Below are 25,418 nucleotides of genomic sequence, written 5' to 3'. Positions count from 1 at the left end.
TTCCATTCGGAAACATTTACATTTAAAGAAAATCTTTTTCTTCAAATTTCTTTGTACAATTTAATTCTACTAGCCAGCAGCCAAAATGATAAAATAACTAACAATAAATAAAAGCTGTCAGCATTGTAACTTATAAATCTCCTAAAGCCTATTTAAGTAATGACTGACATTAAATGCCAATCGTGAAAAACACGGGGAAATCAATAATTTAAACACAAGACAAGTAAAGACACAAATGCATTTTATCTAAATTTTATTTATACAAATAGAACATTACAAATGATTTGTTACAATATGAACTGGCAATTGAGTAAGCAATTCATCAATTACAGCTATATTTACAAAACGGAAAATGCCACATGATAAACTTACATATTTTGGCATTATACGGAAGACAGAATAGTTACAGCATGAAACTACAGTCACAACAAGTTCAGAGTTACAAAGAAAATTTTTATGTTTATGTATTTGATGGAAATTACAGATGATTTTTTCGGCTACCACATTTAAACGCTTATTGACTTATTGCTTAGTTCCTCATTTAGATGATCCGATTGTACAGCACTCTATAAAGATTAACTAACCATTCATTCTCAAATACAAAACAGGTGCATTATACATGTTACTTACATATAAAATATTTTACAGTGAGAGAACATGTATGCTGCATGGCAACCTTCATTTCATTGATAAAACAAATTAAAGTAAACAATTACAATATAAAATTCAGAACTCTGGATTACAATCTCAGGGATTGCCTCAGTGTGCCTTGTGCTCTCTTTATGTTCGGCTGAGGAGTGTGTTCTCATTGGCTTCATCCCCATCCTCTTCCTCAGACTCAGGTTTGTGTATAAATCCATAACGGCGATAGACGGATCCGTCTCGACTTGTGTAAACAACATCTGCATCATCTCCACTGTCCTCTGGCTCGGGTACTCCATGGGGCATGGTCCGTGGATCAGGCCTGGCGCCTGCTGTCCCGCTCAGTCTCTCGTAACTCTGCCTCCAGCACAGCCTCTTCTTGGCACGGGCTTGTGCCAATGCAAAGATGCCCAGCGCAAGGACAACAGCCAAAATCAGAGCAGCAGGCAGGGCAGCAGATGTGTGCTGGTATACCTGGGACCTCAGATTCAACTCGTCATCCTCAGCCTTGTTCTGTCCTGAAGCCGGAGTCTCCAAACACAAAGCTGTGAAAAGAGAATAAGTTTATAATTATTATAGTTTTACGTACAGTTGAAACCAGATATTTACATACACTTCAGAAAAAAACACAAAAACTTTTATTTCTTTACTGTCATACATTAAATCAGAGTAAACTTTTTCTGTTTTAAATCAATAAATATTAACATATTTTTTGCATTTGTTAAATGTCATAATCGAGCGAGGGAGAATTTTTATGTATTTTTATTATCATTATCCACAGTAAAACGAATACTGTACCGCCATGAGCTGAAAGGTTACTCTGGGAGGAGAAAGCCATTACTTCAAAACCACCATAAAAAAGCCAGACTACAGTTTGCAACTGCACATGGGGGAAAAAAACGTAATTTCTGAAGACATGTCCTGTGGTCTGACGAAACAAAAATTGAACTGTTCGGCCATAAGGATAAACGGTATATTTTTTTTAGGAAAAAGGGCGAAGCTTTGAAGCCTCAGAACACCATCCCAACTGTGAAGTATGGGGGTGATAGTATAATGTTGTGGGGCTGCTTTGCTGCAGAAGGGACTGGTGCACTTTACAAAATAGATGGCAGCATGAGAAAAGAAAATTATGTGGATATATTAAAGCAACATCTGAAGACATCAGCCAGGAAGTTAAAGCTTGGGTGCAAATGGGCCTTCCAAATGGACAATGACCCCAAGCATACCTCCAAATTAGTTACAAAGTGGCTTAAGGACAACAAAGTCAAGGTATTGGAGTGGCCATCACAAAGCCCTGATCTCAATCCCATAGAAAATTTGTGGGTGGCACTGAAAAGACGAGTGCGAGCAAGAAGGCCTACAAACCTGACCCAGTTACACCAGTTCTGTCAAGAGCAGTGGGCCAAAATTCCAGCAAACTATTGTAGAAAGCTTGTGGAAGGATACCCAAAACGTTTGGCCCAAGTGAAACAGTTTCGGGGCAATTCCACCAAATACTAAGGAAGTGTATGTATACTTCTGACTTTGATGAAAGTGATAATAAAAATACATAAAAATTCTCCCTCGCTCGATTCTGACATTTAACAAATGCAAAAAATATGTTAATATTTATTGATTTAAAACAGAAAAAGTTTACTCTGATTTAATGTGGGGGCACGGTGGCTTAGTGGTTAGCACGTTCGCCTCACACCTCCAGGGTTGGGTGTTCGATTCCCGCCTCCGCCTTGTGTGTGTGGAGTTTGCATGTTCTCCCCGTGCCTTGGGGGTTTCCTCCAGGTACTCCGGTTTCCTCCCCGGTAAAAAAGACATGCATGGTAGGTTGATTGGCATCTCTGGAAAATTGTCCGTAGTGTGTGATTGCGTGAGTGAGCGAATGAGTGCGTGTGTGTGTGCCCTGCGATGGGTTGGCACTCCGTCCAGGGTGTATCTTGCCTTGATGCCCGATGACGCCTGAGATAGGCACAGGCTCCCCGTGACCCCAGGTAGTTCGGATAAGCGGTAGAAAATGAGTGAGTGAGTGATTTAATGTATGACAGTAAAGATATAAAAGTTTTTGTGTTTTTTTCTGAAGTGTATGTAAATATCTGGTTTCAACTGTACATAGACATTCAAAAGTTTGCTGACTCATTCTCTTTCAGTTAGCAAACAGGTCCAGTGACATGCCAATTTGCAAAAAAAAAACCCAAAACCAGGAAACAAAGATCTACACCACAGATCAAATGGCCTGTTGGAATCAAGTACAGGAACAAACAGAGAAAAAAAAAACCTGTTTAAAGAGATATGGTGTGGCACAAAACTATGTGGTGTAGCACCGGAAACAGTTATTAAAATTAGCAGCCCTAAAAAGTGACACACAAAAATGGATGTTTTGAAATAAGCTCAAAAAAGGGGAAGTAACAGGGGGAAGAGGAAGGTCCAGACAATCTTTTTCTGTAATTTATTTATCAAATCAACTCACCTCTTTATAAAAAAATAAATAAACTATATTTACTAGTTAAAAAACATAGGAAATAACTGTTATTCAGTTTGACTGTTATTCAATCTTTAATACAATCACTCTAGATATCCTTCACTACACTTCAGCAAACTCTCTGTGCCAGCGTCCACCTGCTGTTGGATCACAAGTTTCCCTACTAACAGTGAGAATTAACTGCTGTGCCTATTCTCCAGGGTTACCACTGAATCTGTAATACGTTCATTAGTCCCTGTCTGGTTTGGATCTGCTTCCTCATTGGACAAGTGCAGCCTTCGAAGACTAGTTAGGTCGGCCCTCCCTCCAGGACCTGTACACATCTCGTGTCTGGAAACAGGCTGGTTGAATCTTAAGGAACCCCTCACACCCCACATGCCATCTGTTCAAGTCTTTCCTCTGGCAAGGGATACAGACGGATCAAACCAAGGACTGCCAGACTACAAACTAAACAACATCCCATAACCTGAATCTATACTACAGTTCGTCTATTTTTCTACTTTCTTTATAAACGTATATGTAATATGTATCCATGTAAAATATCTTCTTTAACTAGATGGACAATCACTGCACTATTATGTCACTTTGTCACAGTCCAGTGTGACTATTTTTTTGACTTACTGTATACTTGGTTAACTATTTGTCTTATGCTTAATCAAGTTTGTATAAGTCCATGCCATTTTCAGTGCAGCACTGATGCACAGTGCCGGGTATGTTAAATTTGCACTGTTCGGTTTGCTCCAGCTTGTCTAATAAAGCTGATCCTGATCCAGACCAACAAAAATCTCAGTTATGTTAAAGACTGAAATAAAGTGAAGTACACTTATCCATTTAATTAAGTACTGTGCACAGTTTCTACCCTTTTACATTTTCTTTTAAAGAAGTAAATTGAGAGCACACCTGAAGCTGAGTGACAGAGGCAGCAATTCTTAGCTGGTTCGTCAGGCTGGCAGCACACCAAGCAGCGTCGTGTTACAGCATGCAGTCCAAACCCTGGATGACACGTCACACAGCTCTCAGGCCCAGGTCCAGAGCAGTACCTACAGGATCCGTCACAGGCCTCACACATCTCCTGCTCAACACAATCCACAGACAAACACTACATCATTGAAGAACAGTATCATACTTTAATTATATTTTTTCATTAATTCAGCCCTGCACTATGACAAATATGCAGTCCTCCAGGCTCAGTTCTATAAACATTTCTTTATATGAGGGCCATCTTGTTTTAACATGTTTTGTAAACCCAGTCTGTGTATACAGTCAACTCAACCCACTATTAACAGCATAATTATAAAACTAAGTGCAAAGATTCCTTGAGGCCACATAATACACTGTCTTACAGTACAATGAGTAAATACAGATCATTTTTGTTTTAATTAATGAGCTGTATGTTAACACACTGAGCAGGTATTCCTGCTAGCAGTATTGTAGACCACTACAGGGTATTGCCTAACATATTGCCTAACACTACTGTGCTCATTCTGCTGAATCAAGAAACAGAGCCATCTTTATGGAGGCAGAGGGGGCAAATATTGCTCTCAGTGTGTGCACAGTACAAACACTAAGCTACACCATGTCACTATAAGCAGGTGTGGAATTAATGAATGACTTGGACCAAGAAATGATGGGTGTTATCTTTTACCACTTCTTACACCATTTTAGTGCCATTGTACCCATTTTATTGCCGTGACTAACGAATTGCGCTTGAATAAACGTTGAAATTCATACTAGAGTATACACTGCTATAAATTTCACTACGAAGCAACAAACATTAAAACACTCAAACACACACACACGCACACTGTACACACATTTTGAGAGTAGTAGTGGCCTTCTTCACAGCGAGGATAACACACCCTTTCCTGTAAGATACTGCCCCAGTCACACGTCAGGCAGCTCTGTGGTGTGTTATCTGCAAACACACACATATTTACAAAGAGTCATAATGTGAACAGAAGTAAAAGGACATTTTCATTATAGTCTTACAAATTCTTTATCAAATCATGCTGAACACTGGAGTTCAATATTGATTTGATAAGGAATTTGTAAGGTATGTGAAAACATAAAAATAAATTAAAATTCAATGCTCAGGACACGGTAACTGGAATTAGATCAGTTCAGTTTCCTGTAAGTTTCAGATAGGTCAGTTTCCTGTAACTGTAACTAATTTCATACATTCTGTGATAAAGGCTTTTACATTATGGTTATTACATCATTATCAGCTTTTTGTATAGAAGAAGATAAAAAATACAGATGTTGATAGAACTAAATTTCACACTTCTTACTTTATTTTTTTGCATTATATTCCACCAGAAATTAATGCCTTTAATTGGGATATATATATAGTTAGAATGTACTCAGATATCACAAAAAAAGTATCGCTCATTTTAAAACCAAAGCTGCTTTCCCTTATGTGAATTTGAACAATTACTCCTTATACATGTCTAGATTTTATGTTGTATTACACATTAAGTACATATCATTATAGACATTTTAAAAGAAAAACTAAATACTAATACTAACAATCTTTAGCCATTTTTTCAAATGTAACTACCACATAGATATACCGTATAGGCATTACACACACCAGCCACTTTATTAGGAACACCTGAACACTTGCTCTTTCATGCCTATATCCAATCAGCTAATGCTGTAGCAGCAGCACCTTGATGACTTTCATAACATGGTATTAGTTTTTAGTATTAGCATTTTATTAGTACTTCCACATTCTGATGCTTAAAATTAACATTAACTGAAGCTCTTGACCTTTATTCACATGATGTTATGCATTGCTGCTTGCCACATGATTATATGATTAAATATTTGCGTGAATTAGCTTCAGTGAAATTACTTACTGTAGCTCCTTTGTTGCTATGAGCAATTACTTAAGCCTGCCCATCACCGGAAATGGACCACCACTAATCTGTTATTATTGGTAGTCGACCATTCCTAGTAGAGCAATTGTATAATGTCTTACTGGCTTCACTTCTATTTTATTTAACAACATTTAGTAAACTGCAGAAGTGGTTTATAGTCTCTGATAAAGATCCGTTAAAATATCTTCCTCATGCTAATACAAATAGGACATAGTCTAAAATAATTTTTAAACAAAGCTTGTTAGATAGGAGTAAATACAGTATGTTATTACAGCAACCTACAAAGTAATTAAATACATAATTAGTAAAGTCACTGGTCAGTATAAAATGGCTTCATACAATATTTTAACCATTAGGCAGTTTTTCAGACAGAGGATGTTGAGATATTACAAAACCAGCAGTAATAATATACCATTCTGGTCTGTACACATACCAGGTATAAATACAATTGGAAATCTTATTAAAGTGCATGAAGCTTGTACCTGCGCAGCTCTTGCAGCTAGTGTGACATTGTCGACAGGTGTGTGTGCTTTGGTAGAAACGTGGAGGACAGTGTTCCACACACACTCTGGTGCCCTGAAGCTCAAGGAGAGGTGGGACACACACCATGCAGGCATCCGGCTCCGGGCCTGAGCACATCTCACAGGATTCATGACACTTCTCACAGCGCTGGCCTGTACTGTAGTACCTTGTAAAAAAAATCAAATTGAGGCCCTGCCAAGATCAGCATTCGGACAACGGCCTCAGTATTACTGTGACTTGGGTTATTAAAAAGGCTTCAAGTTAGGCGTTATTAAAGATAATTGCCTACCCATAAAAAATAAATAAATAAATAAATAAAAAATAAAAAATTGTGTCTGGTTGTTCACCAGGCAATAAAGTTTGAGTACAGTGATAGAATTACAGTATTTCGAATTTAGACTGCAGGCAACTCGTTATTTTATAATAACTGAAATGCTCTTATCTTAACTTATTACTCTAAGACACTTTTATAAAACTCAAGAACATGCAGTAATCTAAACACATTACACTGTAATCTGGAGCAATAATTTCTGACATGGAACATCAGTACTGTATTTGCCTAGCCTTACTTACGAGTCTTATCATATGTAAAGATCATCTAATTATCTTTGACTGTTAAATCAGCTTCATTCTGAAAAGTCGATTTATAACTAGATCTGTAAAGTTCGTCACGACAAACTTTGATGTTGGCTTTGATGAAGCAAGTATTCACAAAGGCCGGTGCTTTATGGAGGCGAGTGGACATAAGGGACAGTTTTACTTTTAGAAGCAAGTGGACAGAAAGCTAGGGTGCCAAAACATTTGGAGGCAAGTGGAGACAAGCATGTGACATCATCTGAATACTCTTGAGGACGTTTCCCTCATTGGGCTGAGTGTTTTGATATGTCACATGTCCATGTTGTGCTAATTTTTTATTTTGCATATTTTGGGGCGGGGCTGCGGGACAACCGGAAGGCCAGTCGGCACACCAATTTAAAAGTTTGTTCAGAGTATCACCCTAAAGGAGCTGGCCGAGTTTGGTGTAGATAGTTCAAAAGCTTGCCGAGTTATAAACCTCCAAAGTTTATAATGGGACTCTATGGGAAAAAAGGCCACTTTGAGACCCGGTACCGGAAGTACCGGAACTCAGATCGCTTAGAAAAGTAATAGCAACAAACTTCGGACCAGGGTCTACAACATATCCGAATTTGGTGCATGTGGCTTAAAAGCCCTAGGAGGAGTTACTCTTGATAAATTTTTGTCCAAGCTTAAATAGGAAAACAGAATGTTGGCTTCTACAAAGCCGACATAACTAGCTTTGTAAAGTTTGTCGTGACAAACTTTGATGCGCGCTTTGATGATGCAAGTATTCGCAAAGGCCGGTGCTTTTTGGAGGCAAGTGGACATAAGGATCAGTGTTACGTTTGGAAGCAAGTAAACAGAAAGCTTGTGCAAATTCTTTATTTTCACGTGACATCACGTGACGTCATGTGACATCATCAGAATACACGTGAGGAAGTTCCCCTCATTGTTCTGAGTGTTTTGATATGTCACATGTCCATGTTGTTAAAAGTTTTTTGATTTTGCATATTTTGGGGTGCGGCTGCTGCACAACCGGAAGGCCAGTCGGTACACCAATTTAAAAGTTTGTTCAGAGTATCACCCTAAAGGAGCTGGCCGAGTTTGGTGTAGATAGTTTGAAAGCTTGCCAAGTTATAAACCTCCAAATTTTATAATGGGATTCTATGGGAAAAAAGGCCAATTTGAGACCCGGTACCGGAAGTACCGGAACTCGGATCGCTTAGAAAAGAAATAGCAACAAACTTCAGACCAGGGTCTACAACATATCCGAATTTAGTGCATGTGGCTCGAAAGCCCTAGGAGTTACTCTTGATACATTTTTGTCTAAGCTTAAATAGGAAAACAGAATGTTGGCTTCTACAAAGCCAACATAATTAATGCCCACTGATGTGACATAGCCAGAGGAAGAATTATCTTTCCTCAGTAAAGATAACATGAAAAAACTAGATCTATAGTGTACACATTGTTTGACAAAAACTTCCTCAGTATTTTTGAACAGGACCTCTTTCGGGAAGTCACTAACGCCCACTAATTAAAACAATTGAAACAAGTCAAATATTCGTTGTAACACCGTGCTATCTTTGCATGTGTTACAAGCTATAAAAACAATACGCCTTCTTCTGAAAAGACATAATGATTCACAATGAGAGAACCTTATGAGACGACTGAATCAATAATGAATCCTCACTCACTCTTTAAAGCATAACATAACTGAGGTCTAAATGTTTGGCCAGTGCCACATGAACTGAAGAAGTGTGCGTGGATGTGTTTTACCCTGTAGGACAATGGCGCACACACAGATGTGAGAGCAGGTGTAAGTAACCAGGAGAGCAGCTCAGACAGTCTTTAGAAGATGCTCCTGAGCATGTGGCACACACATGATCACACGGCATACAGAACCCGAGCTCAATGCCATCAGCTTCCTCATGAGCACTGTATGTGCCTAGTGTACACTCAGTCACACAAGAGCTATCTGTGAATACACAAAATGCCTTTGTTATATAGATCAGTAGATTAAATTAAAACAATAGTACATAGAAAATGTTTTCCTTCTTCCCACTCACCCAATGAAAAAAATTCTTCCTTCTTTTTACATTTTGTACATATACTGAATAAAGTGGAGTAATATACATATATATATATTTTTTTTTTCCCGAAACTATCATCACGTAATACCACTAAGGATGCAAGGTAAAAGACTATACACTTTTCTGCCATGATCATCATTCAGGTATTATGTACATTTTATTTATGTCCATGAGCTAGCAAAGCTTTTGCATAAATGGCTAAAAGATAAATTAATTGTTGCCTTTTGATTGTATGAAAATCAAATAAAAATCACTCATTTCCCAAATGTGTACATAACAAATGTCTAACTAATTCTAATAAAATGGTTAAGGTTATGGGATGTGTTTTCAGTATTCCTTAAGTTTGTTTTTTTTAACGCACAACAAAAACTCCTTTACTTATGAAAAATTACAAAGACAATTCAATTGCTGAGTGAAATGAATGACTCTCACTATGGAGATATCGGGGAAGGGCACAGGTCTGGCAATCTGTAGACGCAGGGCCCTCACAAGACTGGCAGTGATGATGACAAGCCTGGCATGTGAACTGGTTGGCATGGAGAAAGGTTTTGGGTGGGCAGTCTGAGTCTCCGGTCACGCCACACATCATGGTATTGGGGTCCAGGGCTAGACCTTTCACACACTGAGTGCACTGGGTGGCCTCTGGGCCTGTACACAGTGCACATGTCTGGTGGCATTCTAGAGACATGAGAAAACAATTTGATTAATACACGGTTGTACAAAAAATGATTATATGGTTCATTATTGTTACGGTTCAGCCCGGACTTTTGGCCATGTGCTTCTGTCAGGACTCTGCCCGGACTTTGGCCATGTGCCTTTTGTTTATGTGCCTTCCTGCCCATTTCTGCACACCTGTTCCTCATGTTTCTGATTGTCTTGTCTATTTATTTGATCCGCGTTGCCTTGTGCAGCGCGGAATCCTCTGTTGTCTTCATGTCTGGTTTTGTCTTTGTCCTGTTTCGTGTTTCCTGTTTTTGTTAAGCTGTCCTGCGCTTGGGTCCATTTTTATCCTGCGTACGTGACAGCTTCTGTTTATATTTTGTGTCACGTGTCTGCCCCGGCTATTGTTTACTCCTCAATGTCTTTCCCGTCTCACCTCACCTCCTCCCAGATGTGACAATTATTATTATCAACAAAGAGAAAATCTTTCCATCCACAGAACTAATCCCTCACTCAAGGTTTTTTATTTGCACCATTCTGTGTAAAATCTAAAGACTGTTGTGTGAAAAATCCCAGGAGATCAGAACATTAACCAGAGCGCTTGATCTGTATCTGCATGACTTTGAGTTGTCATGAGTTGTGCTGCTGCCACTTCTTTGGTTGATTGGTTAACTGCCTAAATGAGCAGGTGTACAAGGTCTTCCTAATGAAGTGGACAATGAGAAAATATACTGTTTTGCATTGCTTTGTCTTTGGTTATTAAAGAAAATATGGCTTAAAATTTGGCTTAAATATGTGATCAACAACTCATAAAGTTTGAGTATAGTTATATAAATATTTAGAATTAAGACTGCAGGCAACTAATTATTTTCTAATATAAGCACTGTATACAGCATTTCTCTTCCATTTGAATGCTTGTGAGAAACTCGCCCACAATGAGTAATCTAAAGGCGTCACAATGTAACAGGGATGTTAAAATTCAACTATGCACTCATTCTGCTCAATGACACAATTCGCTGAGTCTTATCAAATATAAAGATCATTACTGTCTGTCAAATGAGTTTTTTATGTGCCTATTTACGTGTCATGGTGACACGGTGTCAGTGACATGAAAGGACCCAGAAGAAAAATTATATTTGCTCAGTAGAGGTAATACAAAAGAACATCTGGTGTGTACAGATCATTGCTTAATACTGACTTAAGTTGAAATGTTTCTCATGATTAAAGCATCTAAACCAGGATCATAGCGATATATAAAAGGAGCAATTATTTTTGAGAATAATTACTGCCCACAAAGTCTACATTTGTTGTAATAACTCTCTAACATTGCATTTATTATTTGTTATCAAACCCCATGTCAAGTTTAGCCTGAGAAGAATGAAACTCATGTTAACTCCAGTCACGAACTTCAACTCCCAGCAGGCAGACACACACACACACACACACACACACACACACACATTCCATTGCTTAGTCACCCAGCTAGACCAGTGTTCAGTCAGTTTCACACTAACACTCCCTGTTTAAAAAGGTCTTACATTCATTGTACAAAGTTGATGGTTCACATTGTTGTCTGACCTTAAGCCTGCCAAGTTTTGTCTGATAATCTGTTTGAAAATACTGCTTAACTAAAGAATCAGTGAAGAGTAGCAAAGCACTGAAGCTCAAAATGTGATTTGTAGTCTGTATACAGTTGTTAACTGAAGTGTAGTTCAGCACAATGCTGCCAGACAAAAAGTGGCTTCATGAACAGGTTTTACTTGGAAAAGATGACTCCTGCTATGAATTACTGGTCAATTAATAAAAATTTATAGTAATGTAGTCTCAGCCTCAGAACACTGGCTGAATGCCTGACTCATATGGCACACAAAATGTGAAACACTTGTTCTACAGCATTTTCAGGATTTAACGATCTGCCTTGAAACAAATCCGTTGTGATGCTGTAGGAAGCTAATGAGGATGAGCTATATGCTGGATTACGTGAAGTTCACATTATAAATGAATTAATTAGCATGAAAGATCAATGGTTGAACACCAGTCTGTTTTGTGACATCAACTTTATATTTTCAAGCTCTAAAAATGACGCTGAACAAAACTGTGATTAGTTGCTTTACAGTACATGTCAGTCAGATGTCCTCTTAGGCAGTCTTTAGCCAATAAATGCTGCTTTGGAGTCCAGACTTTGTCAGTCTGTCAGTCTGAAGTTCTGATTACATGAAATGAATAGTAATGTAACCCCTTAATATATTTCAAAAATATACAGTATATATTTGCATATCGTCGCTGTCGGGCGGAATCCTCGTATCTCCAAAAGCGTTATTTTTCAGGAAATTAAACGTACCTTATCTGCAGTGCACAGGGTTTAGTCTGCGTTGCAGTGGATTGTCTCGCGCTAAATTCCTGTCCTCAGACGAGCACCAGAACTAGCGGGGGTCAAGATTTTTTTCTCTTTGAGCCCAGTGTTTTGAAGACATTTACCTCAGAAGGTAAATGTTGATGTTGAATGTTGATTCGTTGCGACTCTTGAGGAGAAATATGCCGCGAAGCTCTCCCGCAGAGTGAGGAAGAGGTGGACAGTTGAAGTGTCCAATGGAGTTGTGAGATTTGCGCTCAAGCTATTTTCAAGACTTTAGATTGGTTAATAACTTGTAAAAATAACAGACACACGTGGGGACTGACCAATAGCATCGATATGTGAAAAAATATGAAATTGACCAAATTTGGACATACGAGGTTTCCGCCCGACAGCGACGATATATACGTTTATATATGAAAATATGTCTTTGCACATGAACAATACCTGTGCCTTTAGCTAAGCATTGTCTCCACAAAGGTTTAAACCACTGATTTCTGAAAGGGGTATTTTAATTTGTACTTTTTGTATACAGTCCATTCCAGAAATGGCAACCTTGAAAAATAAAATACTGTAATGGTTAATATTCTAGGTTTTCCCTTTTCTCTTTTGTACTCTTTGGATCAGACTATATTCCATTTATTTAATATAACAATAAAAAAGATCAATACATTAACGCTTGTACTTTCATCTTCCTACGTTCATTAAACAAATGACTTTAAATTACATCTCGGTTTCCATTTAAATAAGAGATGCTGAACAAGGCAGATGATCTAAATTTATGTAATGTAAATTTACCCTGGCATTCCATGCTGGCAGTCTGGTAGTAGGTGCCAGCGGGGCAGTCCTCTGAACATGTGCCCTCATATAGCTTCGGAGCCAGAGTGGAGCAGCTCTCACAGTCATCGGAGAGTGGCCCAGAACACGTAGCACATGACTCATGGCACTGCACACACACACCCTGGTCCAAGTCCTCAAAATAGCCCTCTGGACAGCTGGCTTTACACATACCATTCAACAGAAGGTAAAGAAAAGTACATCCTGTAAAACACATACAAAAAGAATACACATGAAAGGCATGACCTAGATAGGATTAGTGATAATTGATGATCTGAACGTAAGCTCAATATTTTGGCTGCTCTGTGATGGAGTCTATATTATTTGTTTTTTAAAAAGGAAACTTTAGGCCTTTTTATTGCCTTCGTATTTATCTTTGTGTTTAACATTATCCTTTAACTGCATACACACACACACACACACACACACACACACACACACACACACACACTCACACACACACTTACTGGTGCATGTACTGGTATCAATGCAGGTGTCACAGTGAGGGCCACATCGTCTGCATGTTCCATCCTCAGCAGCAAAGGTCCTCACTGAGCAGTTATCTCTGCACATGCTGTTTTCCAGGAAACGTCCATCTCTGCATGCAAGGCACTGAGTTCTGCTCCCATCACAGGTCAAACAAAGGTCATCACAAGGATCACAAGTCCCTTCTGCTGTCTCAAAATAACCACTGGCAGAACACACACACATACACACACACATACACACACACAGACACAGACACACACAAAGCATTTGATTAGCTTAAACGCAATTTGTAAAAGCCACGAATGTCTGCCAAATACAGTATGCATAAATGTAAGTCAGTAGCATAGGTACTTGGTAAAATCAGTGTTTGTGTCCGTGCTACTAGTGTTTTTATGCATAGATAACCAATGGACTAGTAGCTTTACCAGAAAATGGACAGCTCCTATTTATTAATTTCCCTCAGTCATTATTTAGGTAACATCACAACATTTATTTCCATCCGGAAATGCATTCACTTCTCGCCAAGATCTTGAATTGACGATAGACGACAGGCAGACCACTGCGTAAAGGCTTCTCCAGCACATCCCAAAGACTCTTAATGGGGTTCAGGTTGACCACAGATGACACTGTGGTGACTCATCTATGTGTGAAAATGATGTTTCATGCTCCCTGAACCAATCTGAGCCTGATGAATCCTGGCATTGTCATCTTAGAACATGCCCATACCATGAGGGAAGAAAAAAATAAATCTTTTGATGGAAAAACCTGGTCATTCAGTATATTCAGATAGTCAGCTTGTTTCATATTTTGGTACATAATGCTGCTGAACCTGATGACTTAAGCAACCCTAGATCATAACACTGTCCCCGGAGGCTGCATCACTTCATCTGCCTCTCTTCTTAACCCCAAGCACCCATCACTCCGGACTAATCAGACCACATGACCTTTGTCCATTGCTCCAGAGTTAAATCTTTATGTTACCTAGCAAATTGAAGCCTTTGTTTCGATCAGCCTTTACTGACAAGTGTTTTTTTAAGGCAACACAGCTGTTTATTCCCAATCCCTTGAGTTCTCTTCTCATTGTGCATGTGAAAATGCTCTTACTCTCACTACTAAACATAGCCATGAGTTCTGCTGTTGTTTTATATGATTTGACTTCGGCAAACGCTTAAGTCATCTCCGATCACAATTGTTCGAGAATTTGTTCCGTCCATATTTCTTCCTTGAAGATGACGTTTTATTAATGCTTTGGATTTTTAACCCAGTACTTTCAGCAGTCTCCTTGTTTTCTTTGCTTGAAAAAAACAGAGTAACATCTTTTTGTTGGTGGTTGTTCATGAAATGAAACTTAGTTAGGTTAGGCTTATCTAAGTTAGGCTTATATAACTTCTTGCCAGCTGAAACACATAAATCACTGCATTAATTATCCAGTGGAATGCTCTTCCATATTTTGCATGGTAAAATGCATATGGTGACATTTGCCCAGGCAGTGTATTACTTTAACTACCACTTTTAGCTAAGTCAAATTGTGTTCACAAAGACATAACATGAAACTGAGCAGCACACCAGCTTCCAACTGCCTAATGAATGTAAATGTTTGTTATAGCTCACTATTGTAATATTTGTTCACCTCTGCTGCCCTGGGTTATAAGGAATCCAAATTGTTTGTCATTGGTGGTCAGCCAAGTGTATCCTTATTCTGTTTGCAATGATGACACTTGATTGGTAATACAATAAACTCGCTTCTTCTGTTAGAAGTAATAAAAGTGGTAGCTAAGTGGTTAAGCTGTTTGGCTGCTGAATAGAAGGTTGTGAGTTAAAATCACAGGACCTGTAAGTTGATCGGGATAAGGATACAGTAGCTCCCAAAATGTAAATATTAAGTTCATTCATTTTCTACCGCTTATCCGAGCTACCTCAGGTCATGGGAAGCCTGTGCCTATCTAAGTCATCGGGCATCATCGGGCATCAAGGCAGGATACACCCTGAATGGAGTGCCAACCCATCGCAGGGCACACACACTCTCACTCTCGGGAATCGAACCCCCAACCCTAGAGGTGTGAGGCGAACGTGCTAACCACTAAGCCACCGTGCCCCCTAAATATTAAGTTAAAAAAATTAATTATAATTAATATAACAATCTTAATATTATTTCAACCTCACTCAAAAATGTTACCACTGCTAAAATTTGATTCTGTGAAATACAAACAAAAAAAACAAGACTTTAGCTTTAGTTCATCAAAAATCACTATATAATACTGGGTTGACTTACTCTGGACACTCTGACCAGCAGCTGCCCTGGAACAGAAAGAGCTGATAAGAACCACTCTGGCAGCTCAAACACTGGTCTCCACTCTCACACGTCTCACAGTTACTTGAGCACCTCTCACACTGTTGACTGGAGCTATTACCATAGAACCCTAATGGACAATGATGTACACACACTGCCTCCTGCTGCTCCAACATATACCCTACACAGAACAATGGCAAGAGACAGAAGTGAACACAGAGAACAGAGAGAAAGGGAGAGGGAGAAAAACATAGAGAGTAATTACAGATCCATAGAGATAAGGCAGATCATTCTAGAATCCATAATTACGCAAATCACACATTCAGAGATATTTAAAGAAAATCTTGTCAGTGGAATACGCTGGTAAAGCCTCTTTATTAAACCATAAATAAGCAAAAAGTGTCTTCTCTACGTTACCAGTTGAACAGGTGTTGCAGTTTTGTGCTGTTGGACCATAGCATGTCCTGCAGGACACATCGCAATAACGGCAGTCACGAGTCCCACCTTCGGACAGGAAAATAAGACATCACCGACTCTTCACCATGTTGAAAAATTCCATTCAATATGGAATGTTTTTACTTTTAGTGTGGCAACAATACCAAAATTCTATTTGATCTATGTAAAATGTTGTTCTATCGGTGAAAGTTAACTAATAATGGGGAAAAAAAAACAAAAAAAAAACCCAAATACAGTATCACATTCATTTAACATTACTCTAGGGCAGCATGTACAGAGAATTGTTACTGACAAACTGTAATGCAAAATGTATTTACTTAATAAATTATACAACATGCAACACTAAAAAGTGTCCAGTAGAGGTGAGGCTTGCATTATTTGCAAAGAAAATTCTAAAGAACTCCTCAACAAACCTACTCAAAAAAAGTGCTAAGTTGTTAAACCCATCAATCAGCCATTACATTAAAACTGGTTAATATTGTATAGGTCCAACAGATCCTGTATGTGGTCTCCATGAAATGTATTTGTTTGTCCAGCACATGCAGGAAAGGCTTCATTGGAAGTCAACACATTGAACTCTTTGTCATGTTCCTCAAACCATTCCTGAACAATTTTTGCAGCGTAGCAACTTGCATGATCATGCTGAAAGATGTCAATGCCGTTAGGGAATATTGCTGCTATGAATGGTTTTACTTGATTTGCAACAAAGTTTAGTTAGGCATTATGTGTCAAAGTAACATCCACATTAATGCCAGAACCCAAAGATTTCCCAGCAGATCATTGTCCTTCCTTGGACCACTTTTGTTCTCTACTAACCACTGCATACCAGAGACATCCCCACAAGACCTGCTGTTTTGGAGATGCTCTGACCCAGTTTAGCCATCACAAGTTGATTCTTGTCAAAGTCAATCAGAAACTTACGCTTGCCCATTTTTACTGCTTTTAACAGATCAGCTTCAAGAGCTAACTGTTCACTTGTGGTCTAATATATCCCACCCCTTGGAAATTGCCATTACCAAATAATCAATGTTATTTACTTCAACTGACAGTACTTTTATCTATTATGAGAGATACAAGATGCAAGATACAACAGCAATCATTTCAATCTATTTACTCAGTCAGGAGGGTGGAGTTGTTTATAAAGAGTTTCATTAATATCACTGGATTGATGTATTATATTTCATGTGTAATAATTCCTGTGTAAGAGACACTAAGTGTAAAGACTAGTGCTGTCATAATTTTGGGGCTCTTGTCATACATACTATCAAAGTATTGGCCCTCAGGGCAGCTGATCACGGGACACCTCCCGTAAATGGGACTATTCCAGCCCTTGCACCTATCACAGTCTCTTGCTCCTGGGCCATGGCAGGTTAGACATGAGGAATGACAGGGCTGGCAGCGCCATCCTCTGACATCTCCAAACATGTCCTGGGGACACTCATTCACACATGCACCATCTGAAAGTAAAAAAAAGAAAACACATCAAAAAATGTATCGTGTCAAAAAATTCTCAGAGGATCTACAAAGAGATCACACATTCAGAACATATGGTCTTTCATTTAGTTTTTCTTCCTTTAACTTAATCCAAAACTACGTCTTATTAACGTAATAAACATATATTTTTATATTTAAATTCAATTTGTATTTGTCACATTACACAACCACACACTACATATAGTGAAATCAAAACAGAACAAAAACAGTCATCCAATTATCTGTACAGTAGCAAAGGGAAAAAGCAAAAAAGAATATTCTTATGGATTTATCTTTAATCTTGTCTAATACACATTATTTCTTTCATCTGTGTTTAAGAGTACATTCAACATGTATTGCATCAATTCCATTGCCACTGCATTGCTATACTTTCACAGTGCTGACATAAGAGTCCACACTTTGCATTTTGCTTGTTTGCATTCAGTTGTAGGTGTGTATTTCCAAGTCAAATGAGTATCATGACCCCAATGCACTTGTGCTCACTTTACCATCATGATCACACACACATGCACACTTATTTGTATATAATGAAATCATATAAAGGATTGTAGTATGTAAGAAATCAGGAATCAAGACATTTTTTGAAAGGTTACAGAGTATGCAGGAAAATTACGGAAAGAGGTGAATGTTATACGCACTGTGTAGAAATTGGCCTGGCTGACAGATCAGACAGAGCGTCTCACTCCTGCAGTCTAAGCAGGACTCTGGGCAGCTGAGACACACACCCCTGCTTGCCTCCTCATAGGTCCTCTGGGGGCAGTGCTGTCGACACTGGTGCCTGTACCTACACACAGAATTGTCAACAAACCTTTGTGGCTCAATCATCTTTACTAAGCTGTACCATATTAAACTCATTTCCTTTTAGGTTCACTGTCATTATTCAGTAATTCATAGTAATTTCTGAATTAAATGCTTGAAGATAAAAAAAAAGAATAATAAGCTGTGACCATAAGGAGTAATTCAAACATGTACATGAATAGGATGTGCAGGTTATGAGAAAATAATGATATTTTAAAGGTCAAATTACTAGCAGTTCATTCCAGCTTTTGCCTTTCTCTCCCAGGCTGAGCGGCACAAAGAAACGCCTTAGGCAGCCTGCTGAACTCGGTGAACAGTAACTAGAGAACCCAGTCCGCCCACAAACTAGAGAGTAGACTAGCACCTACAAAGCAACTCACTCAGTGTAGCTTCACTACCTTCAGTCAAGCTTTAAAGCATAAATAAAAGCATGAACTCACTGTTAATCTTTTACATCTCATAATATGGTAAGCAAAGAAATATGTTGCCTGCAGAAATAACTAATCCCTCCGCTCACTGAAACGGTTTAATTATTCTTCTGGCTATTGCATTACAAAACAGGTCAGAAGTCACATGAAAGATAATAATGTGTGCGGATCACAATACAGTGATGTCACATACAAAACAATGTTAAAGGTGGTTTCATATTGGTTTGATTAGAGAGAAGGGAGAGCCTCAAGCATGATGTAATGTTTGTTCTTTTCACTTCACCATGGGCAAAGACTTCAGTACTGTTTCACACGTCCTGCTGTGTTGCTGTGGTGCTGGAATTAGTAAAGTAAAAGCAGCCAGTATACCCATCATTGTTGTACTAGTACACAGCTCTCAAACAGACACACATAGAAACATAGAGAGAACACCAGGGGGGGATAAATCTCTCAGTGCAAATACTCATCTGATTCTTTGCTGGAGAATCCTGTGCATCAACAATTTTTGTTCATGGTAGTATGTGTTTGTGGCGACATTTCTTAAAAAAAGCAATGATTATACACTACTATCAGAAAGGACAATAAATAAATCATTGCACAACATGCCGGGTTTCTGGCAAAAGAAAATTTCTTTGTCCTTTCATCTGGTTTCTTCACATTTAAGTAAACCATGTGAATGAACAAAGTCTCCACAGCAACAGAGCAAGCACAAGGAAAGCATGTGAAATGTTCGTTCTTGATTAGTGATGACTGTGATGACTCTAAATCACACAGAAAGACAGAACAGCTACAAAGATAAGCAAGCAGGCAAGAAAGAAAGAAGTAGAAAGCTGTAATGAGAAATTCAGAGGGAATGGAAAACCCCTAAGAGGCAGGTAAAAGCTTAACAAAGAAGTATGTTGATCTCCGGTAACCAGGCTTGACTATGTGCCAATGGAAACCTGATGCACACAGAAGGAAAAGGCCATAACAGGAGGCAGGAGCTCACAATCTTTGAATTGTTCGCTTGCCTACGAGGCACAGCCTGGGCATTCCATTACAGCAGATAACAGTAAAGTACATACACACCTAGACAACAGCACACTTCATATAAACACAATTTGTCAGCAAGTTACAAACTGTCATGCAAAAGTATGACATGATCAACTCACAGGAAGTAGTCATCTGTACAGCTGTTACAGTACTCTGGGTCATCTGGTATAAGAAACAGAGTAATCACTGGCAAGCAAACATTTCAAACTGTCCATAACTTTGTTACTTCAAAGCTACTAACAGAGGAAGAACTAAATTATTAGCAGCACTTAATTTAAACAGTATCACTTTCACAAAGGAAAGATAGACATTGTCAGTGAGACTGAGGACACTCAGGTTTACCAGTGGAGCAGGTGCTACAGCCAGTCTCGCATTCAATGCATTCTCCTGATTCTGGATCATGGACCTCACCTGCAGTACAGTACAAGAGTAGAGTTGGTAAAATAAATAATGCAAAGCCTGTGTATGAAGCATCACTACAAACCCACATAATCTGTTTAAAATGATATTTAAGAGATGATAGAACATACAAATGCCCATCCATCCATCCATTTTCCATGACACTTATGATACACAGGGTCAAATGCAGCATGGAGCCTATCTTAGGGAACTCGGGGCACATATAGGGAGACTCCCTGGATGGGATTTAAACCCACAATTGTTCAAACAGGCTCACATTCACACATGAATGGCAATTTAAAGATGCCAATCAGCCTACAATACATGACAAAACCTGGAAGAAACCCCTAGAGCATAGGAAAAACTTACAAACTGTAAGAACACAGGGTGGAGGCCTGCTCTGATAAAAAATTCAAGTAAAAATATTGGATACCTTCACTGATACACTTGGGTTAAATCTGGTAAACTGACCTACTGTTATCCTGAACAACCCCGTAATTCATGATTTTCACAGTGAGTCCACTATTCTTTATTATTATACATTGTCATTTTTAGTTTGAAACAGTGCAGGCTTAAATTTTACAGCTATTAAATTGTTAAATTGTTAAAAGGACCATTCAAAAATGTAATCATGTAAAACGAGCTGTCTGTTTACCTAATGTGAAAATAATTAAAATGTCCAGTGAATATTATGTATATTTCATTTATATTTAAAATAGAGACCACACACTATTGACTGCTATTAACATTAATATTAAAACTAATAAGCATTTTTAATGATTTAAAAAAAAGTTTAATTAACTCTCTGTGTGATAATAGAATAACAAGCATGTAGTTACAAGTAAATAATCAACAGGGTGGTGTGAAGACTCGATAACTTCTGTAAAAGAAAATGATTTGACATGTTCTGACAAGACAAACACTAGATTTCAACAACACCAAAATATAAAAAACATGTACAATATGAGCTCCAACCTTATCTGACCCATTGTACCTTATGAGCCAATATTCCTGACTTCTCCCTACTTGTCTGTTCTTGTTCGATGTTCATGACAAAAACATATTTCTTATGCAGTGTACATGCAAATATGTTTCTTACCCACACCACAGAGCACTGGCAGACAGATTCCACTCTGGACTTTATATCCTTCCCTGCACTTGGTGCAGATGTTGTCATTCACACAGATCTCACAGTTGGCAATGCAGGGTAGGCAGGTGTACTGTTCTCGGTCAGGGTAGAACTCCCGCGGGCAATGGGCTCTGCAGTGACCCTGGTACAGAAAGCGCTCTCTCCCGTCTTCATCTGGAAATGTCATTAACACTCAGTTAATGTATAATGTTGGCCTTCTCAGTGATGCAAGGCCATTGTCATTAAATGGCCAACACCAATGTGAGAAAAGTGGCAGATTTTCTTATAGGAGTAAAAATGAGACAGGCATAAAATCCCAGTCATAGGTTTTTCTTGTCAAATGGCAGCATCTTCTCAAGCCGCAAGCTCTATTTTGTAATATATTACCAGGCCCTGCAGTGTATTTGGAGTATGAGCTTAATAAATTGCAGCCTGCAATCACATGGGTTAAGTGCTGACATCCAAAAACATTCACAGCCAAGTAACAAAGATAGCAAATTCAAAGAATGTTATAAGCACCAAAATAAAATATATTTTATATAAATTGGAAGCTTTCATTAGTTACCAATGAAAACCAAATATGCAGTTAAATCGAATAATAAAAACTACAATAATAAATAAGGAGCTTGATTTTTTTTTAAACCACAATGTTGTCATCTGTCTGTGTCCGTCATAAAGTTTTCTCTAAATAGCAACAGTGATCCAACTGGCACACTTTGTCAGGACTAGAAAATAAGTAAACAAGGGCAATCAAGAGTGAATGTCATTGGCAGCATGGTCTTTTTTAGCAGCCTTATTGTATGGCCACCTGCAGTGAATGCATCCTGGGGTATCCGAGAAAGCCTTAAAGCTATGCAGGCATTTTGGAAGGACTAAAATGCTGGCAGTTCATGAAGACTTCTAGAGAATAAAAGGCAGAAGACGCACAGTCCAGACTGTGCTTATGGTTCCTTCCATTCGCACAGTCCAGACTCTGTATGGTTCTTTCCATTTTATAATTCAACATGAGAATGTAAAGTTTACAAAAAACCTATTATGAAGCCTATTACATGTGCTTCTTTAATTAACGCTTGACAGAGTTATATATAAAGTTTATAAAAACAAGGAAATAGAATTGAAATTTCAAACCAGATCAATCAAGTGTTATATTACTTGAAGTTTTTATTAATTACTGTCAAATGCCCAGTGTCTAATGATCTGTAAACCATTCAAAAAGTCCAAAACATTCTCATAATATTGCTCTTTTGGGTAAAAGCTTATTTAATAAGCATTTAAAGGAAACTGATAAATAAAAAAGAGATCATATCCCATATCCGTACTGAACGTTGTAAATATGTTTTTAATGCTTTTAGCCTGTAACAGGGTGCTGGGTGTGGTGGCTGTTACTCATTAGGTTATGACTCAAGAGTCAAGTACACTGAAGTAATGAATAAGTGTTAAATAGCTAATCTACAGTTTGCGATTCATAAGTACATGACTCTACAGGAATGAATAGGTGGTAGAAAAGCATCAGCAAATGTTGAAGTATCAGATATCCTGATGTCTCTGACTCTTACAATGGTTCTCTGTTGACTATTAACTGGACCGTTAATGGAATACTTCAAAGTTGCTCAAGCTAAACTCTAACTACTGCTTCTGTTGTGTATTCAAAGATGAGAGTGTTGTTACTGTATCCTTTCTGGCAGCTTACATTAGTCTGGCTATTTTCCTCTTACCTCTCTTTTTAAGAAGTCGTATAAACCCACAATGTTTTTTGTTTTTTTGCACCATTCCCTGGGAAAGACTGTTCTGTGAAATTTCCAGAAAACCAGCAGTTTCTAAAATACTTGTTTCAAAAACAGCTTGTTTTGCATCACCAACCATGCCACAGAGAAAGTTGCTCAAATCACAATTTTCCCATTTTTTTTTTTGAGTAACTGAACGTGAACTGAAATTCATGACCTGTATCTGAATGATTTTTTCCCATTGTGCTGCTGCAGCATTATTGGCTGATTAGATAACTACAGGAACATACAGTTGTACAAGTGTCCAATATAGTTTTCAATTTGCGCTAGTTGCATATTTTACTGTCTGCCCCAACAGCTGCCCTTAGACTTCTATCATGAGTGAACAAGAGAATCATCAGTTAAAGGAAAGGTGTTATAAACTATTGTTTATGGCAATCACACTATTGGAGTAGTTCTTTTATGCATGAAGGAAAGTACATCGACTTTTCTAATCCTTTAAAACATTTGTTTTCCACAACAAATCTCTGTATTTGATCAATCACTGGCACGATGATAAATTCCTAGATAACAGTAGCCATACTGAAGAGTAACAAAAAAAGGGGAAGAGCTACTACTCATTGTTTGCCATGTGAATACATACAATAGTGCTTCCCTCCAACTTAGAGGGAACAACCCCCATCTATACCCTTCCAACAACAGCTAAAAATACATGTGCAGGAATTGAGGAAGTGACTCATGATCTTAATGTTGATCTGTGGCATGAGAAATAAAAATAGTCCTTCTGGAAAGGCTAAGTGTGTGAGGTTCAGTATAACAAATATATGTGTGTGTGAGTGTATGTGTGTGTGTGTATAAAACATTAATTATCCTCCTGCTACCGAGTCCACTTTAAAGATGCACAGCATACCTATAACTAGACTATAACGAGAAAAATGTATATCAAACCTGTCTGCAGTTTGCAATGAATATCTTTACCCTTTGTTAAAGAAAAAAAGATCAGAAGACTCGGGCGCATGCGCAGAAGAGTTCAGCAGAAATCCCCAATTGACAATACCTTGTGGGCAACTTCTAAAAGTTTCTTTGCAAGGATAACACCTGCTTTGCTGAAAGACATTTTTATGTGTATAAGCAATGCATGGCTAATCTCTTACCCGATCCACAGGCGGTACACTGGAACAGTTCATGGCCCTCACACTCGGTGCAGGTGGGATGGCAGAAGACGCAGCGGTTCTTAAAAGCGAACTGTCCGCTGGAACACGACACGGACGATGCCTTTGCTTGTACAGAAATGAAAATGCAACCCAGCTGTAATAATAAAAGCTGCGTTAAAACCGCACTCATGTTTTGCGGAGCCCTGAAACGCATTTTCATTGCGCAGAAATCTCGGTTTTCCAAAAAGCGGGCCGGTGCCGTGTGTGTTAATGCCAGCGCTCCGGCTTCATAACAAACCCTGCTTCTGTAAACGAGTTACAGCGGATTGGTCAGAGTGACTGTGTGTGTGTGTGTGTGTGTGTGTGTGTGTGTGTGTGTGTGTGTGTGTGTGTGTGTGTGTGTGTGTGTGTGTGTGTGTGTGTGTGTGTGTGTGTGTCCACCTGCACTAGAGTCGAGCTTCCTTCACCAACACTCACTGGAAAATGTTTCGGGTTTAGAAGTTTGGAAAATAGTGTAGTCTTTGATGTGTAGCCTAATTTAAATATTTTTTTATTCTTTTTGATTTAGTTACAATACAGGGATTGTAAGTTATAAGTCAGTGTTTCTACTGTTCGCTGTATCTTTAAGATATTATTTATAATTATATCATTCTGTTCCCTTTCTATCTGTTCCACTAGCTGTTTTGCTGTACTTAGATGGATTTTTGTTAATCTGCAAATTTACCTAGGTTGGTCCTATACAGGTCAGTGCAGGTTTTAGAATCAAAAAGTCGGCATGGTCCAAACAGATCCTCCACACGAGAGCTCTAGTCTGATTCTGAGCAGCAACCAGCGTTTCATCTGCCTCAGACAGCAGGGGAAATCATGCCCTCAGACTCCCAGTTGGCATCTGAGAGTGTTTTGCAATATCATGAGTATGACCCGAGACAGTGCCCCTTCCCCAAGACTAAAGAGTCTTGAGGAGCACCCCTTGAAGAAATAAGGTGGGTTTTTCTTTCAATTCTAGATTCTGAA

General features: G+C 38.6%; 1 protein-coding gene across 1 annotated transcript; it reads right to left on the bottom strand.

The window, feature by feature from the left end:
• Positions 1 to 236: 236 nt before the first annotated feature.
• Positions 237 to 24,725, bottom strand: LOC132856884 (proprotein convertase subtilisin/kexin type 5). Its single transcript, XM_060886749.1, has 16 exons — positions 24,405 to 24,725; positions 21,497 to 21,700; positions 20,341 to 20,409; positions 20,118 to 20,160; positions 18,379 to 18,524; positions 17,509 to 17,703; positions 16,208 to 16,294; positions 15,773 to 15,971; positions 13,479 to 13,702; positions 12,973 to 13,215; positions 9,594 to 9,839; positions 8,848 to 9,046; positions 6,474 to 6,679; positions 4,927 to 5,027; positions 4,013 to 4,184; positions 237 to 1,187 (listed from the first exon to the last, which is right to left on the bottom strand). Exons 1-16 carry the CDS (start codon positions 24,622 to 24,624, stop codon positions 781 to 783), a joined length of 2,961 nt encoding a protein of 986 aa, XP_060742732.1. The 5' UTR covers positions 24,625 to 24,725; the 3' UTR covers positions 237 to 780.
• Between the last annotated feature and the right edge of the window lie 693 nt (positions 24,726 to 25,418).

Source organism: Tachysurus vachellii, chromosome 14 (genome assembly GCF_030014155.1).
Source record: "Tachysurus vachellii isolate PV-2020 chromosome 14, HZAU_Pvac_v1, whole genome shotgun sequence".
In the NCBI taxonomy this organism is placed as follows: Eukaryota; Metazoa; Chordata; class Actinopteri; order Siluriformes; family Bagridae; genus Tachysurus; species Tachysurus vachellii.
This window is presented reverse-complemented; position numbering and strand designations above follow the sequence as displayed.

Bases quoted from the DNA above. Each gene is read 5' to 3' on its own strand.
- LOC132856884 (XM_060886749.1), bottom strand. From the start codon at position 24,624: ATGAAAATGCGTTTCAGGGCTCCGCAAAACATGAGTGCGGTTTTAACG. The intron at 21,701-24,404 runs GTAAGAGATTAG...TGACATTTCCAG, and splicing joins GTGTACCGCCTGTGGATCGG to ATGAAGACGGGAGAGAGCGC. The intron at 13,216-13,478 runs GTAAGTGTGTGT...TGTGTTTTACAG, and splicing joins TGATACCAGTACATGCACCA to GATGTACTTTTCTTTACCTT.